We start from the raw sequence: 13,069 nt of genomic DNA on the forward strand, positions 1-13,069 counted from the left end.
CAATTGTCTTATGAATCGCATATGATTTACCCTCTCTCTGGAAAGAATCCTCCTAGATTCTTCCTTCCGATCTACTTTAGGCCCCTAGGGGATCAGGATCAGCACGAGGCTAATTTCAAGGCTAACCCTCACTCCCCGGAGCTAGTAATTCCATAGCTTAGTTATCTAATGGTCTCTCATTAACTAGTTAGTTAGTTAACTAGTTGCTTATTCCAGTCAACTCAAGACACAGGCAGAGCCTATCAGTGGTCTCCTGGTGTAGAAGTAGCGAGGAAGTAGCGAGGACCAAATGAAGATGAAGTTGCTCGCTTGAAAAGTATAGACGGGCCCACTAGTTAGGTTAGTCGTAGAACTGTAGTCAGTACTCAGAAGTAGTATCCCCAGAATCTCAATCTCGAGAGAGCAGGGATCATCGAAGATCAGTAAGCTCGTTCAACAATCTAAATAGGGAACCCCTTCTTCTGCGAGAAACCCTCTTTCTTTCATCTCTAGGGACGTCCAGTCTCCCCCCTAAAGCTCCACTCCTCCCCTCTCCGTTCTTGGCTCTCCTCCGCCCACCCATCCGGACGGGGCGGAGTTAACCAACTTTCACTTTCACTTCGCTTTTCCCCAAATCCGGATCGCATCATCATCATCATCTCTCACCTTCAACCTGCTCAACTCATTACACTTGCACTGCCACACTTCAACTCACCCACCATTATTCTCTGATCGTACGCCAAATTTTCTCAGTCACCACCCTCCTCGACATTCACGGTAAGCTGGTCTCAATTCGCCCATAGTCATGCAGCTCCCCGGGGGTTCCGTGGAGCGGGGGTTCGGGACCAGGAACGACTCAACGCGCGATGGCCATCAGGTCTGCGCGCAATTGTTGAGCATCAAGCGGGCGGCAGCAGAGCCTCGAGTCATCGCCTGCGAGTTTGATCACCTCAATGGCCGGTCTTTTTCCTCCGAGCGCCTGTTCCGCGCTGAAAACAACGGGCGCTTCCCCTCTGCGCCCTGCTGCCCCAACTGCCCCCATTGCCTTTGCTTCTTCTCCGTTCATTGTCGCTAGGCATCACCCCCTACGGCCCTTTTCTACCATTCCTTCACCTATACTACCCCAAGTCTACTTTTCGGATCAGATCTTTAGTTAACCCCTGTCAGACTCATAGTCTCTACTCCCGCCGTCGACCGACCGAGGGATACTACGTCAGTCCGGAGTATCTCCATCTGCTCATCACCAACCCCGCCTTCTTCTTCTTCCCCATACCGTCCACGCCCATCCTTGTCGACCAGGGATATAATCAAGCTGGCAGGAAATAAGCGCCGCAGCTTTTTCTTCGCAGGGTGGGTTGCTGAGCAGAATGTTCAGTGGCTCCTCGAGCCCACCCAAAGACAAGACAGACGCCGTCTCATCTCCAGTGCCTGGAATTGACACTAACGCCTTGAGCATCAATCCCGAAAACGCCAGCCCCCGCAACGCCAGCCCCCGCGACAAGAGATTCACTCCGCCAGGTACTGGATTTTTCAACCGCCGACAGAGCGAACAGGAAGGCCCAGTGGGTGATAAGAAGCGCCGCACCAGTACCGTCACCAAGGCGGCAACCTTCTTTAGCAACGCCAAAAACTCGCTGAGTTTGAACGGCACGCGTGAATCCTTCTCGGTCATTGCCACCAGTCCATCGGGCTCCGAAAGCCCCCTCCAAAGGTTGGGTAAGATGGACCCAGCCCTGATCGTCCCGCAAGGGTCCTTCAACAACTCCGCTGGAGAATCAGCCCCAACTCCACGATCATCTTTCCGCGTGGGCGTTACGGAAGACCGGAATCGAAAATGTCGCCGCACAATGGAAGATACACATGCCTACCTGTACAACTTTCTAGGTACTCCGGCCCCTACAGCGCCTGACATAAATGGCAGCGACCCTCCCGGGTCGGCTACCGAGTCGCAAGCGTCGGAGGGGTCATCAAATGTGGTAGAAACAGACAACGGCTACTTTTCCATATTTGACGGACATGCTGGCACATTCGCAGCAGAGTGGTGTGGGAAAAAGCTGCATTTGATCCTCGAGGATATCATGCGCAAGAACCCCAACACCCCGGTTCCTGAACTTCTCGACCAGACGTTTACCAGTGTTGACCAGCAGCTGGAAAAGCTCCCTCTCAAGAACAGTGGGTGTACGGCTGTCATCGCCGTTCTTCGCTGGGAGGACCGTGTACCCAGCTCTCAATCGGCTACCGGGTCCGCGGCTCTTGCCTCCGCGGCAGCTGCTGGCAGGAACGACGCCAACTCTGATACTCCGACCCAGGAGGGTCCCTCAATCTCCAAGTTGCAGCAGAGGGCTCAGCGTCAGCGCGTTTTGTACACCGCCAATGTTGGCGATGCTCGCATTGTATTATGTCGCAACGGGAAGGCTCTTCGTTTGTCATACGATCACAAGGGCAGCGATGAGAACGAAGGAAAGAGAATCGCCAATGCTGGCGGGCTCATTCTGAACAACCGCGTTAATGGCGTGCTTGCAGTCACTCGTGCCCTTGGTGATGCTTATCTCAAGGACTTGGTCACCGGGCATCCGTACACCACCGAGACTGTCATTCAGCCGGATGCTGATGAATTCATCATCCTCGCCTGCGATGGGGTAAGCATTCGCCTTTTCTTTCAAACATTGATTCGTAGCTGACGTTTGCTCTAGCTTTGGGATGTCTGCAGTGACCAGGAAGCTGTTGATCTTATCCGCAACGTACAAGATGCTCAACATGCGTCTAAGCTTCTGGTCGACCACGCTCTTGCACGATTCAGTACCGATAACCTTTCCTGCATGGTCATCCGGCTCGACTCGGCCCGTCTGAAGAGTGTTGTCAACAACAAGACGGAGCCGATCGGAGTGGAAGGTGATCCAGCGACGAATGTGGCTCACGGTATGACCGAAGCGGACAAGATCGTGGAGGGAGCACGGAAAAGCATGGCCCATGCAGGAATCACCGATCCAGAGACAGCCGAGCAAGCTGGAGAGGAAACTCTTCAGAGGATGGCCAACAAAAGTGAAGCCTCTGAGGCCGAGCTGTTCGCCAACGAGCATAATGATCTCCCATCGGTGGATCCTTTGACCTCGACGCATGCATCTCAGGAGACCAAGTGAACTCAAAGCACCCATTTCACCCATCGATAAACAACGTACATGTTTGTGTCTCCTTTCATCGCACTTGATGTCTCTCAAGCAAGACGGTTCGAGGTTCTGGGACCCTGGGGAATTTTTCATCTCTTCTTTTCCTTTCCACTTCTTTACATTACACATCGGCGTCAGTTATGAGTTTTAACCAGTACTTCGGTTATGTTCCTTATACCTGGTCGCCACTCTCTGGGGAGATTGGGCGGATTGGGGCCTGGCTGTCACAAACGCTCTATTATGCGGCGTCTGTCCTACGTGTCGGATAGTTTGCCACCTTTATTTCCCCTCTTTTCTCTCTAACATGCCTGGGCCCATGAGTTGAAGACCATTCTTTTTGTCATCCTTATTTGTTCTTGAATATCACTTCTGTGTATGTATGGGTAGGTCTTCCCACACTGTAAATTGAAAGCCCAGTCATTACACCCATGCGGACGGATTAGAACGAGCTTGTAGACTATAACTGGTCTTCCTCTGAAAAGTGGAACAGTTCGAAGGGTTTCAATAGTTGGAATGATTTGGTAATTTGAGCATCTTTGTTCGTCACTAAGGATCGAAAATGTCTAAAAATACAATTTATGCAGTAGGTAATAGCTTGGGAGATAGCTGGCGGAAACAGAGAAAGGGTTAAACAAATACAAAGTATCTCCCATGGCCTGAGACCAATTCCAGGTAGAAAGAGATATCAACGGACGAAATCCGCTCAATATGACCAACAAATAGCGAATGGGCCAGGGAAGAGAGAACAAACCCGCTACGGTGGCCATGGACGCTCATGACTCCTCCAAAATTCGCCGTATTAGACCTCCAGGGAGATCCCATGAGGGCGCTCGCCGCCAATGATGTTGTCACGCTTCACCTCCAGCTCGCCATGCTGGACCTTGTCAGGCCACGATGCGGCATAGTTGGCATCGTGCACATCGCGCCAGAGAATCTTAACATCCCCCGGGGTATCCGGATAGTCACCAATCTCGCCAATCTTCACCTCAACACCTTCACGCTCGCTCAGCTGCTCTTCGAGCGCCTGAATGCGGGCCTGGTTCTGCTCATCCCGCTCGGCCTCCTGCGCGATAGCCGCCCGCTGACGCCTTTTCTGGCTGCGGTAGTGCTTCTGGCGCCATTGCTCCTTGTCCAAAATGCCGTTTTCAATCTCCTTCTCCTGGATCTCCAGAACTGCAGCGATATCGGCAACCGAGGTAGCCTTCTGGTCCATGAGGACTCGCGCGCGCTCCCTCTTCTCCATTGGGCAGCCAATCCTCTTTTTATTCAGCCTGTCGAACTCCTCCGCAGCGGAGGGGTCCTTGGGTCGTCTGGAGGCCAGGAATTCTTCGGTGACTGTGATCATCTCGGGAGGAGGAGAAAATTGTCGTCGCATCGAGAATTCGCGGAGCAATTGGTAGGCGCGGAGGCCAAGGCGAGCATCACCGAAGTGGACGGAGTAGTATGGAGTCCACATATCCCGGCGTAGCTCGGCGGGGACAGTCTTCTTGCCGTGGTAGACCATTTGGCGCAGAACGTTGTTCTCCTATAGTGGAGGACACGGATGGTTAGACGCTTGCAGGACGAATGTGGAGATCTAGACAGAGCCGGATCAAACGGTGCCAGGCTCATATCATGACAATGCAGGATCAAACCATGCTTGAAAAACACTCACCTCCAGATACCGAGTCAAAGAGTATACAACCTGCTTCGTCTGAACATTGTGGTAGACGAAGATGTGCTTTCCATGCGAGATCGAATTCAGCGCCTTCTGCAACCGCACGCTCTCACGCTGCAAGTGTTCCTTCCATGCATTCGAGCCCGCCTCTCGGATCTTTCCTTGAATCGGCTTTGTCGAGTCAATGGGCGGGTGTCGTACGAATTTCTTCAACGAGGCGACTCGGGTTGAGTCCAGGATCTTCTGGATCGGCTTGGACGCCGTGCTGGCTGAGGCCATTGCGGCCGGAAGATGTGCGCGATTACCCGGGAACAGGGGAGGGAATCGACTGGGCGAGATCTATCGCATTGACAACGGCGTGGAAGGCTGTGAGGTGTGACGGTCGCCGGTGTTGATGGGAAGTGAAGACGGAGGTGGATTTTTTGACGGGGCCATCCGCGGGTCTTGGCGCTGCCTGCTCTCCACATTGACCTTATCGCTCCAGACACCTCCGACATTGCTCAAGCGTGCCTGAATTCTAGGATTCGACTTTCTTTCGCGGAAATGCACTTCTGTCTCATCCTACGCTGTAGCTGCCCCTGCTGCTAGATTCTGTGATTCTTCTGGGTAGCTCAAACGTCGCGATGGACGCCCCAGGCGGCGAACTCGCAGCTACGGAGCATGACGCAGGTGTGCGCAGGGAGCGGCCGTGGCTTTATGCATCGGTAGAGCCTACACCAGCACAGCTATATACTTACAAGGCTAACAATTCCTAGAATCGAAAGCTTCGGCATCTCCATGGTATCTCTGTGCGCAACCTGGTGGTCACGCCCCCTCCAAATAGAGCTCGAGGCAAGACCATTGATGACGACGATATCCCAAACACCCTGAAGTCGCCCGCCAAACTCCTAGCCCAAAATGAGTCTCGAGCCCTACAACCTTCACGGTCCTTCACAGATCTCAAGTTACGCGCGAGCCAAGATGACCACGCAGACAAGAGACCCGACATGCGCGAGTCGCGTCGCCGAAGCCTGTTGCCTTGGAACGATCCCAACCCTCACACGCGGCAAATCCGGCTAGAGGACATTACTAAGAATCGTATGGCGGATACTTTCTTTTCATTCCACTGTGATGGCATTGAGGAGCCGGTCTATATCAGCGAAGTGGTTAATAAAGCAACCAATCCCAGCTTTCGGTTTTTCGACCTAGATTTCTGCGGTCCCGCAGTGTCCCGCCGGGATGCATTGACTCTAAAGCTGTGGGCAAAGACAGAGAACATGTCCGAGTACGTCCTGCTGGTGGAATTACAGCAACACTTGCGCTCTTTGCAGTTCCTGGGGAAGACAATCGAAGCCTTCCATCAGCCTCTTCCGGCCAACTGCATCCTGTTTCACTTCCCCGACGGGGTGTACACGAACTTGACTGATATCCCGCCGGTTGAGTCGCCACTCAATGGCGCCGGCCAACGGAGTACTGCTGACGGCGCGGTTCTACCTACATCTTCCTACGACGCATTGATGCGGTTGGCGAACCTAGACGAGTGCATTCAAGACGCCCTAGCGACCCGTGAAAAATTAGAGACGCAGATTGGAGAGATATTGAAGAAGAATGAGGCCGCTTTAACGGCGGAGAGCGAGGCAGCTAAAGCACTGGATCGCCTCGCCTCGTTCAGACAGGCTATCGCTGTCGAGCGCAAGCAGATTCGAGGTGCGAACAAGTGTAAGGAGGACCTTATTTCTAGCATCAAAGCTCGGAAAGACGCCATGGAACAGGGCTGGCTCGCGCAAGAGAAGGCTCGCAGTCACCTGCCCGATGCTCAGGAGAAACTTGTCAGCAGCGAGCAATTGCTCAACCAGACTGCCGAGGAGACGAAGGGCCAGATTCGGCGCATTGCCGAGGACCTGATGGTAATCTATCCGATTGATCCGATTCCTGACAAGACATTGGCATTTACCATTGCCGGGTTGCCACTCCCTAATTCCAGCTTTGACGATATCAACCGCGAAGAGGTTGCTGCGGCGCTGGGTCATACTGCTCACCTTGTATACCTGCTCTCTTTTTATCTCTCTGTTGCGATACCCTATCCCATTAGTCCAAACCTGTCAACCTCCTTGATCCAGGATCCAGTGTCTCAAGACCTGCCGCAGCGCACCTTCCCCCTCTACCCCGTGAGCGTCCAATACCGATTTGAATATGGTGTCTTTCTCTTGAACAAAGACATTGAGTTTTTGCTCAACAAGCAAGGCATCCGGGGTCTGGATATTCGACACACCCTCCCAAATCTCAAATATCTCTTTTACATCCTGACTGCTGGGACGCCGGATATCCCTGCTCGCAAAGCGGGTGGCATTCGTGGTCTTCTTGCTGGCAGACTGACCCCAAACATGTCCCGTCGAGGCAGTCTCGATAGCGTCGCCTCTGGTGAAATGGTTCAGCCTCGGAAAGCCTTGGATTTGGTCGCGCGCATGAACGGGTTTGCATTGGACCATGGGGCAAAGACGTCAACGGGGACTGTCACTCCGCCGCTGTCATCGCGAGCGTGATATATCTACCGTGTGGGAAGCGATAATTGATCAATCTTTCTCAGGTGGTGTAGCCGTGTGTACTTGGTCGTCTTTATTGGGCTGGTCTGTCTGCATTGTTTTGTGTATATGTAGAGGCGTACATACCTGGTTTGCATGAGCGAATGTCATATTCTGTTTTTCTCTTGTCCAAGAGGCCTTGAAACGCGTTTTAAGATTACTCTAGTAAGACATTACCTGGGTCTGGCTTGTCGCTGTTTCGTAACATTCATTAGGCCATGCGTTATGCAGGCTAATGTTCCTATTGATGCCGGGCGTAGCTGGATGTGCCTGAGATATATATTGACCGTCATTATATGGACATATTTTAGATCTTTACTATGGCAACTTCCATCCAGCACACCGTTATGATGCCATTTAATTCTCGCCTAACCGGCAATGTAACTCTTTACACTTTGGCTACCCCGCAAGGCCCTATTCCATTATACAATGAAAATTGGTGGCTGGTCAAGACTACTGGGGCTCCTTCGTCGGCCAGGCACTTTGGCTATGGCCCTCACGATGCGTGCCATTTCCATCGGTCATCATATTTCCCTTTCCTTTTCTTCCTTCCAGATTGGCTCAATTCCCTCCTTTCTTTTGTGTTTTAGAATTGTGTTCCTTACATATTTTTTCTTTTTCCCTCTCTCCAGTCTCGCCACCCAATCGGCTGGTCGCTCAGCTAAGCACCCTCCCCCACCGCCCTGCCAGCTTATCTTCGCTTTGCATCGGCTTTCCCCAGCATTTGCTATCCACCCTGCTGCTGCCCGATCACCTCTCGAACCCCTCCCCCTTCCCAGCATGGGACAGGACACCAATAGCGCGACCAATGACTCACGCAAGTCGCCGTCGCCGTCTGCCCCGCATCATAGGCGCGGCTACCAGGCCTGCGATCCGTGTCGCAAACGCAAGGTCAAGTGTGATCTAGGCAGTATGCGATCAGCGACCCCTCCTCCCTCCCCCCCCCTTCTCCCCACGCAACATTCGACCAGCGATAGCTGACTGATCGCAAAATTTTCACAGGCGTCGATGATCCTCGCCCCCTCCTTGTGTGCGATGCCGACGCGAAAGCAAACGATGTGAATTCTCGGCGACCCGTCGCAAGCGCAAAGCCTCCGAGGCGGCCGAAGACGATGCAGAGGCTGCAGAAGTGCTTCGCCGCGACAAGCGGATGATGATTGGAGAAGCACCTGCAAATGAAGTAGCACCTAAAGTCGAGCCAAATCAATTCCCTCCCCCCGAACCGACCGTCGAGACAGACGGCTTTCGCACTCGGCAGAGATGGCCCGAGGCCTCCCCCGCAGCTGCTACGACTCAACGTTTTACGCCCACTGCGCCCATCTCCTCCCAGGCCAGGCAGTTCCTTGAGTCGCGAAATCCTCGCTTGCCGGCATTTCAGTCTAGTGAGCGAAGTACGGTGCCTGGGTATGGAGGCCCGCCAATGATGAACCGGACTGCCGTCGAGCTATTGTCGCCAGCCATCACGAATACCCATGATGCCCTGCATTTACTTTCCGAAGCTGCGGGTCGAACAGAGGATCTAAACCGTCAGAGCCTCGAGAATCGCTACGGCGCCAGACGCTCCGTCTCCTCATTCAACTCTGGGCCTTCTCCCCTAGCCCACGCAAACTCCCCCGGTAACGTGAGCGGGTCTTTCTCGCGGACCCCTCGATCTGGTATGTCCGCTGGTGGGAATGGCTACTTCCCAAGTGGAGCGGGGGGTGCAGGAGCTGTCGAGAATCAGATGCCCGATGACGGTGGTCCACGGGAAAGCTCTCCAAATCCTCAAGACCCCGGTTTCCTTGACGCTGTTCGAGCATGGTCACGACTACGTTTCGTCCGCGCCGGATGGATGACCGTGGAAGAAGGTATGGAATACGTGGCGTACTACTACGAAAATCTTGCCCCAATGAGCCCAGTAGTGACTCCTGACTACTCTCGACCTTCGACACATCGCACGTTGCTCATGGACGAGCCTGTTCTGGCGGTGACTATTCTTACGATTGCCTCCCGCCACTTGAAACCCAAAGGTGACGGCGCCAGCACTCGTGCTTTCTATATACATGATCGTCTCTGGTCCTACTTGCGTGGTATGATCGAGCGCCTATTCTGGGGCCAAGAGAAATTTGACGCCCAAGGAGGTCGCCCCCGATCTTTGGATCTCGCGTCAGGCGCAGGGGGTCCCACCTCCAAGGGAAATCTGAGAGCCCTAGGAACCGTGGAAGCACTGTTGATCCTCACGGATTGGCATCCCCGAAATCTTCATTTCCCTCCAGGTGATGACGAGAATACACTCCTGGATAGGGAAGCCCATTCACAAAATCGTGCGGACAAAGACGTAGATGCTGAGAGCGATCAGGTCTATAACAGGGTGTCCTCTGCTGAAGGTCGAGTGGCTTTCCAAAAATGGCTAGAGCCTGCCTGGAGGTCAGATCGAATGTCATGGATGCTGTTGAGCACGGCACAAGCTTTGGCCTTTGAACTTGGCGTTTTCGACCACAAGGGCGAGTCGAAAGTCCCTGAATTGCCCTCTGAGCAGGCACGCAAGCGGCGACTGCGACGACTGATTCTAGTCTTCATCACGCACAGCAGTGGACGACTGGGGATTCCATCTATGCTGCCTCTCACCGAATGGGGCCGAGATATTCCCGCGCCTGCCACTGACTCGAAAGATGGTGATTTGGACCTCGATCAGATGCAGGATTGCTGGATGGGTATTTCGAAGATAGTGTACCAAGCAAACCATCAACTCTTCGCATCCAGTGAACAGACGTCGGAGTTGATCAGGAGCGGAAGGTACCGTGAACAGATCGACTGGTTCCAACCACAGTTGCGAGAATTTCGACAGAACCTGGACCGAGTTAACTGTAAGCTCAACCCTGAGAAGGCGTCTGTGGATATGAGTCAAGGCTAACTAATCGCAGTATCTCCGGCTATGCGAAGCATTCTGATCATTGAATACGAATATACCCGTAAGTTCATCAGCTTAGGTTGCTGGGATAACCCGAGACTAATTTCCCACAGGATTATACGTCAACTCGCTCGCTCTTCAAGCGGTCGTCGACCGATGGACCACCATGTCTAACGAGTCTTCTGTTCAAGCCCAGACTGGTCGATCAGGGCCGGGGCCATCTGCTGGTAGTACTGGGTGGTTCCGCGCCTTGATGGAGCTCTACCGCGTCAACGAAACCTACATTCAAGAAGTTGTAGATGCTTCACGGAAGATTCTACAAACTGTGCTAGAGGGTCTCGTTCCTGGCGGTCGTCTCAAACATGCGCCAATTCGGACATTTTTCCGCATTCTGTCCGGCATGATATTCATCCTGAAAGTAAGTACCAAGAGGCTAGCTTTTGCATCGGGCAACTACAGAGCTCCGAATGTTGACTCCGCTTCTTTAGACATTCACACTCGGCGCCCGGGAGGACGACGTACGAGTCTCTCTGGACCTCCAGGATCGCACCGTAGAGGCATTGCGGACCTTCGTCGTCGACGATGTACATATCAGTAACACCGTCGCCCGCCTATTGGAGCTCCTCACGAGCAGCATCCGTACGCGATTCCTTCGGTTCGCACCACACGACCGTGGCGCTGATGGAGACGGGCATGCCTCGGCACCCGTCTCCCGCGCACAGTCCCCGCCACGCGACAGCCTTGTGGCTCGTCGTGATGGCCCACAAACACCCTGGTCATCAACGCAAGATGCAACTCCGAGCGGAGGCCTAGGGGCCTACGTGGACAGCAACGGTGCCGGCGGGAATCCGTCAGCACCGATCGGATCGGCCCACGATCAGCTGGCTAGTATCCCTGCACAGACGATCAACTCGTCGAACCTGAATGTCTCCTTCATGCCACCGCCGCCGTCAGTTTATTACAACTACTATGACTCGAACTCGGCCATGGCAGCGAGCGATTTGGAGCGATCGTCGCCCAACCACGTCGTCTCCTCGCAGGCCGTCGGGGATAGTAACGGGGCAGGTTCTACGTCCGGTGCGCTTCCAGATTGGTTTGCGCTTCCGCTGGATCAGTTCTTCAATAGTTCCAGCGGAGTGGTGGACCAGGGTCTGGGCGGAACGGGCCCGATGTTGGGTGAGTTTGATATGTTGGAGGTGCTTTTGAACGAAGGTTATGACGGGCATGGCAATGGTGAGAATGAGTCTGGGGGACTCCCACCTCATTTCTTGGGTTGAGGTGTGTTCGTGCACCGTGAACTGGATTCTGCCTGAGTCAGCTTGTCGATATGACCCGTACCTTTTCTGTCGCGTGTCTCTTTTTCTCACCCCGTTTAAACTATATACCCCTACGGGATCTTCAAGTTGGCGTTGTTTGCGTTGGAGGTTTGCACATTAGCAAATTATTCTGTTATTTGTTTATACATCAAAATCAGGTATTTGAAATGTCTTATTGAGGGCTGTGATTGGTCAGGGTCACAATCTGGATGAAACAGGGACGTGATGCCTGCTACCTGATCCATGCAGGCCCGTGGTTTATACTTTATGTTTTGCTCATCAATTAAGATCAGATGACACGTGTCAACGTTGCGCTAGTAGTCTTCGGAGACTTGGTTATTCAATGATGGGTGGGTCAGTATTTGGCCTCATGCTGGTCACTGCAGAAGAGGCGTTGCAGTTGCGGTATTTGCTTCGTCCTGCACGATGAAGTGGCGCTTCCGAAGGTTCCCTGCTGTCCAATTGAATTCTTCTAGCATTCCATCTGATAAGCAAAAGAGTGATAGTGAAGATGAGATAATTCTAGTCTAATATGGTGCCTTTTCCAGTTGAGCGTGAAGAAATTACCAGACTACGTCCGGCCCCTATAGTTACTCGAATCCTTGAATACCTTGCCAAGTGTTTATTCTTTACCTATTATTCATTCTGATTGCTCACCTGCCACTTCGCTAATCTGTTTCACCATTCCAGGCTGCTAAATTCCTCGTTGTCCGGCCTTCGAGATTGAGGTACCCCGGCCGGTCTCCGTCGGTCTCAAGCCTGCGGGGCACAAGTTTCATCATCACGACATGGTAGATCCTCCGCTTTCACATGGTGTGCTTAGCGAGCTTGTCGTCGACCTTCGACGTTATCCTTCCTCAATTACTACAGTCAACAGAACTCTGTCGTCATTGTCTTTTTCAGCCGCGCGAACTAAGGCTACCGGGTGGCTTGAGTCTGCATGTCTTGGAATTTCTTGGAAATTTCCCCTTTTGGAATACACTGCCAAGACCGACTATAGGGAGTTGGGCAACGCTCGTCTGTATGATGACGATGGGACTGTGACATGATCAACTTGCGTGAGATAGATTGGAGCTGGACCGCCGGAGAGGTTCCATTGCATTTTGTTTCCGAAATACAGTACTGGGCTTGAAATGCGAGGTGTCAGAGAGATCGACCTCTCTCTGTACAGCTATGCGACGTAGACTCTGCAACGGAGACTGTGAAGATGTAGAAGGGAGTTAATGGTCACTTCGGACATGCCGAGAATGCATGATGCGGGCCCGGTACCCTACGGAAGTATAGGAGAAAGCCATACTTCACTTACCGGAGCCGGTATCTGTGTCTAAAAGTTCCAAACCCAACAACCATTGTGATGAACCCATGCTCTGCCCGCCTATCAGGACGAACGGACGCTATATCGTGGTTTGTGCCTCAGGGACTAGTATAGCACGCCCGCTCGCGTCGATCCCTTAGCCTGCATCTGGCGCCATCGAACGAGACAGCCGATCTCCTACGCA

At 53.0% G+C, this 13,069-nt stretch overlaps 5 protein-coding genes across 5 annotated transcripts; 3 read left to right on the forward strand and 2 right to left on the reverse strand.

Moving 5' to 3' along the window:
• Nucleotides 1–835: 835 nt before the first annotated feature.
• N7458_012086 (uncharacterized protein) lies at nucleotides 836–1,045 on the reverse strand (the record flags this gene model as incomplete). The annotated part of the gene is made up of 1 exon (XM_056915468.1): nucleotides 836–1,045. One exon carries the CDS (start codon nucleotides 1,043–1,045, stop codon nucleotides 836–838), a length of 210 nt encoding a protein of 69 aa, XP_056760222.1.
• A 301-nt stretch (nucleotides 1,046–1,346) lies between these two features.
• On the forward strand, nucleotides 1,347–3,119 carry ptcG (type 2C protein phosphatase PTC1; the record flags this gene model as incomplete). Its single annotated transcript, XM_056915469.1, has 2 exons — nucleotides 1,347–2,618; nucleotides 2,673–3,119. The coding sequence occupies 2 exons, from the start codon at nucleotides 1,347–1,349 to the stop codon at nucleotides 3,117–3,119; spliced, it is 1,719 nt and encodes a 572-aa protein (XP_056760223.1).
• Nucleotides 3,120–3,945: 826 nt separating this feature from the next.
• Nucleotides 3,946–5,082, reverse strand: N7458_012088 (mitochondrial 54S ribosomal protein mL67; the record flags this gene model as incomplete). The annotated part of the gene is made up of 2 exons (XM_056915470.1): nucleotides 3,946–4,671; nucleotides 4,801–5,082. 2 exons carry the CDS (start codon nucleotides 5,080–5,082, stop codon nucleotides 3,946–3,948), a joined length of 1,008 nt encoding a protein of 335 aa, XP_056760224.1.
• A 344-nt stretch (nucleotides 5,083–5,426) lies between these two features.
• Nucleotides 5,427–7,325, forward strand: N7458_012089 (putative UV radiation resistance protein (UVRAG); the record flags this gene model as incomplete). Its single annotated transcript, XM_056915471.1, has 2 exons — nucleotides 5,427–5,507; nucleotides 5,559–7,325. The coding sequence occupies 2 exons, from the start codon at nucleotides 5,427–5,429 to the stop codon at nucleotides 7,323–7,325; spliced, it is 1,848 nt and encodes a 615-aa protein (XP_056760225.1).
• An 819-nt stretch (nucleotides 7,326–8,144) lies between these two features.
• On the forward strand, nucleotides 8,145–11,531 carry N7458_012090 (fungal specific transcription factor domain-containing protein; the record flags this gene model as incomplete). The annotated part of the gene is made up of 5 exons (XM_056915472.1): nucleotides 8,145–8,260; nucleotides 8,415–10,210; nucleotides 10,268–10,315; nucleotides 10,368–10,672; nucleotides 10,743–11,531. 5 exons carry the CDS (start codon nucleotides 8,145–8,147, stop codon nucleotides 11,529–11,531), a joined length of 3,054 nt encoding a protein of 1,017 aa, XP_056760226.1.
• Nucleotides 11,532–13,069: the final 1,538 nt, after the last annotated feature.

This window comes from Penicillium daleae (genome assembly GCF_028827525.1).
Source record: "Penicillium daleae strain IBT 16125 chromosome Unknown utg000009l_segment0_segment0, whole genome shotgun sequence".
NCBI lineage: Eukaryota > Fungi > Ascomycota > Eurotiomycetes > Eurotiales > Aspergillaceae > Penicillium > Penicillium daleae.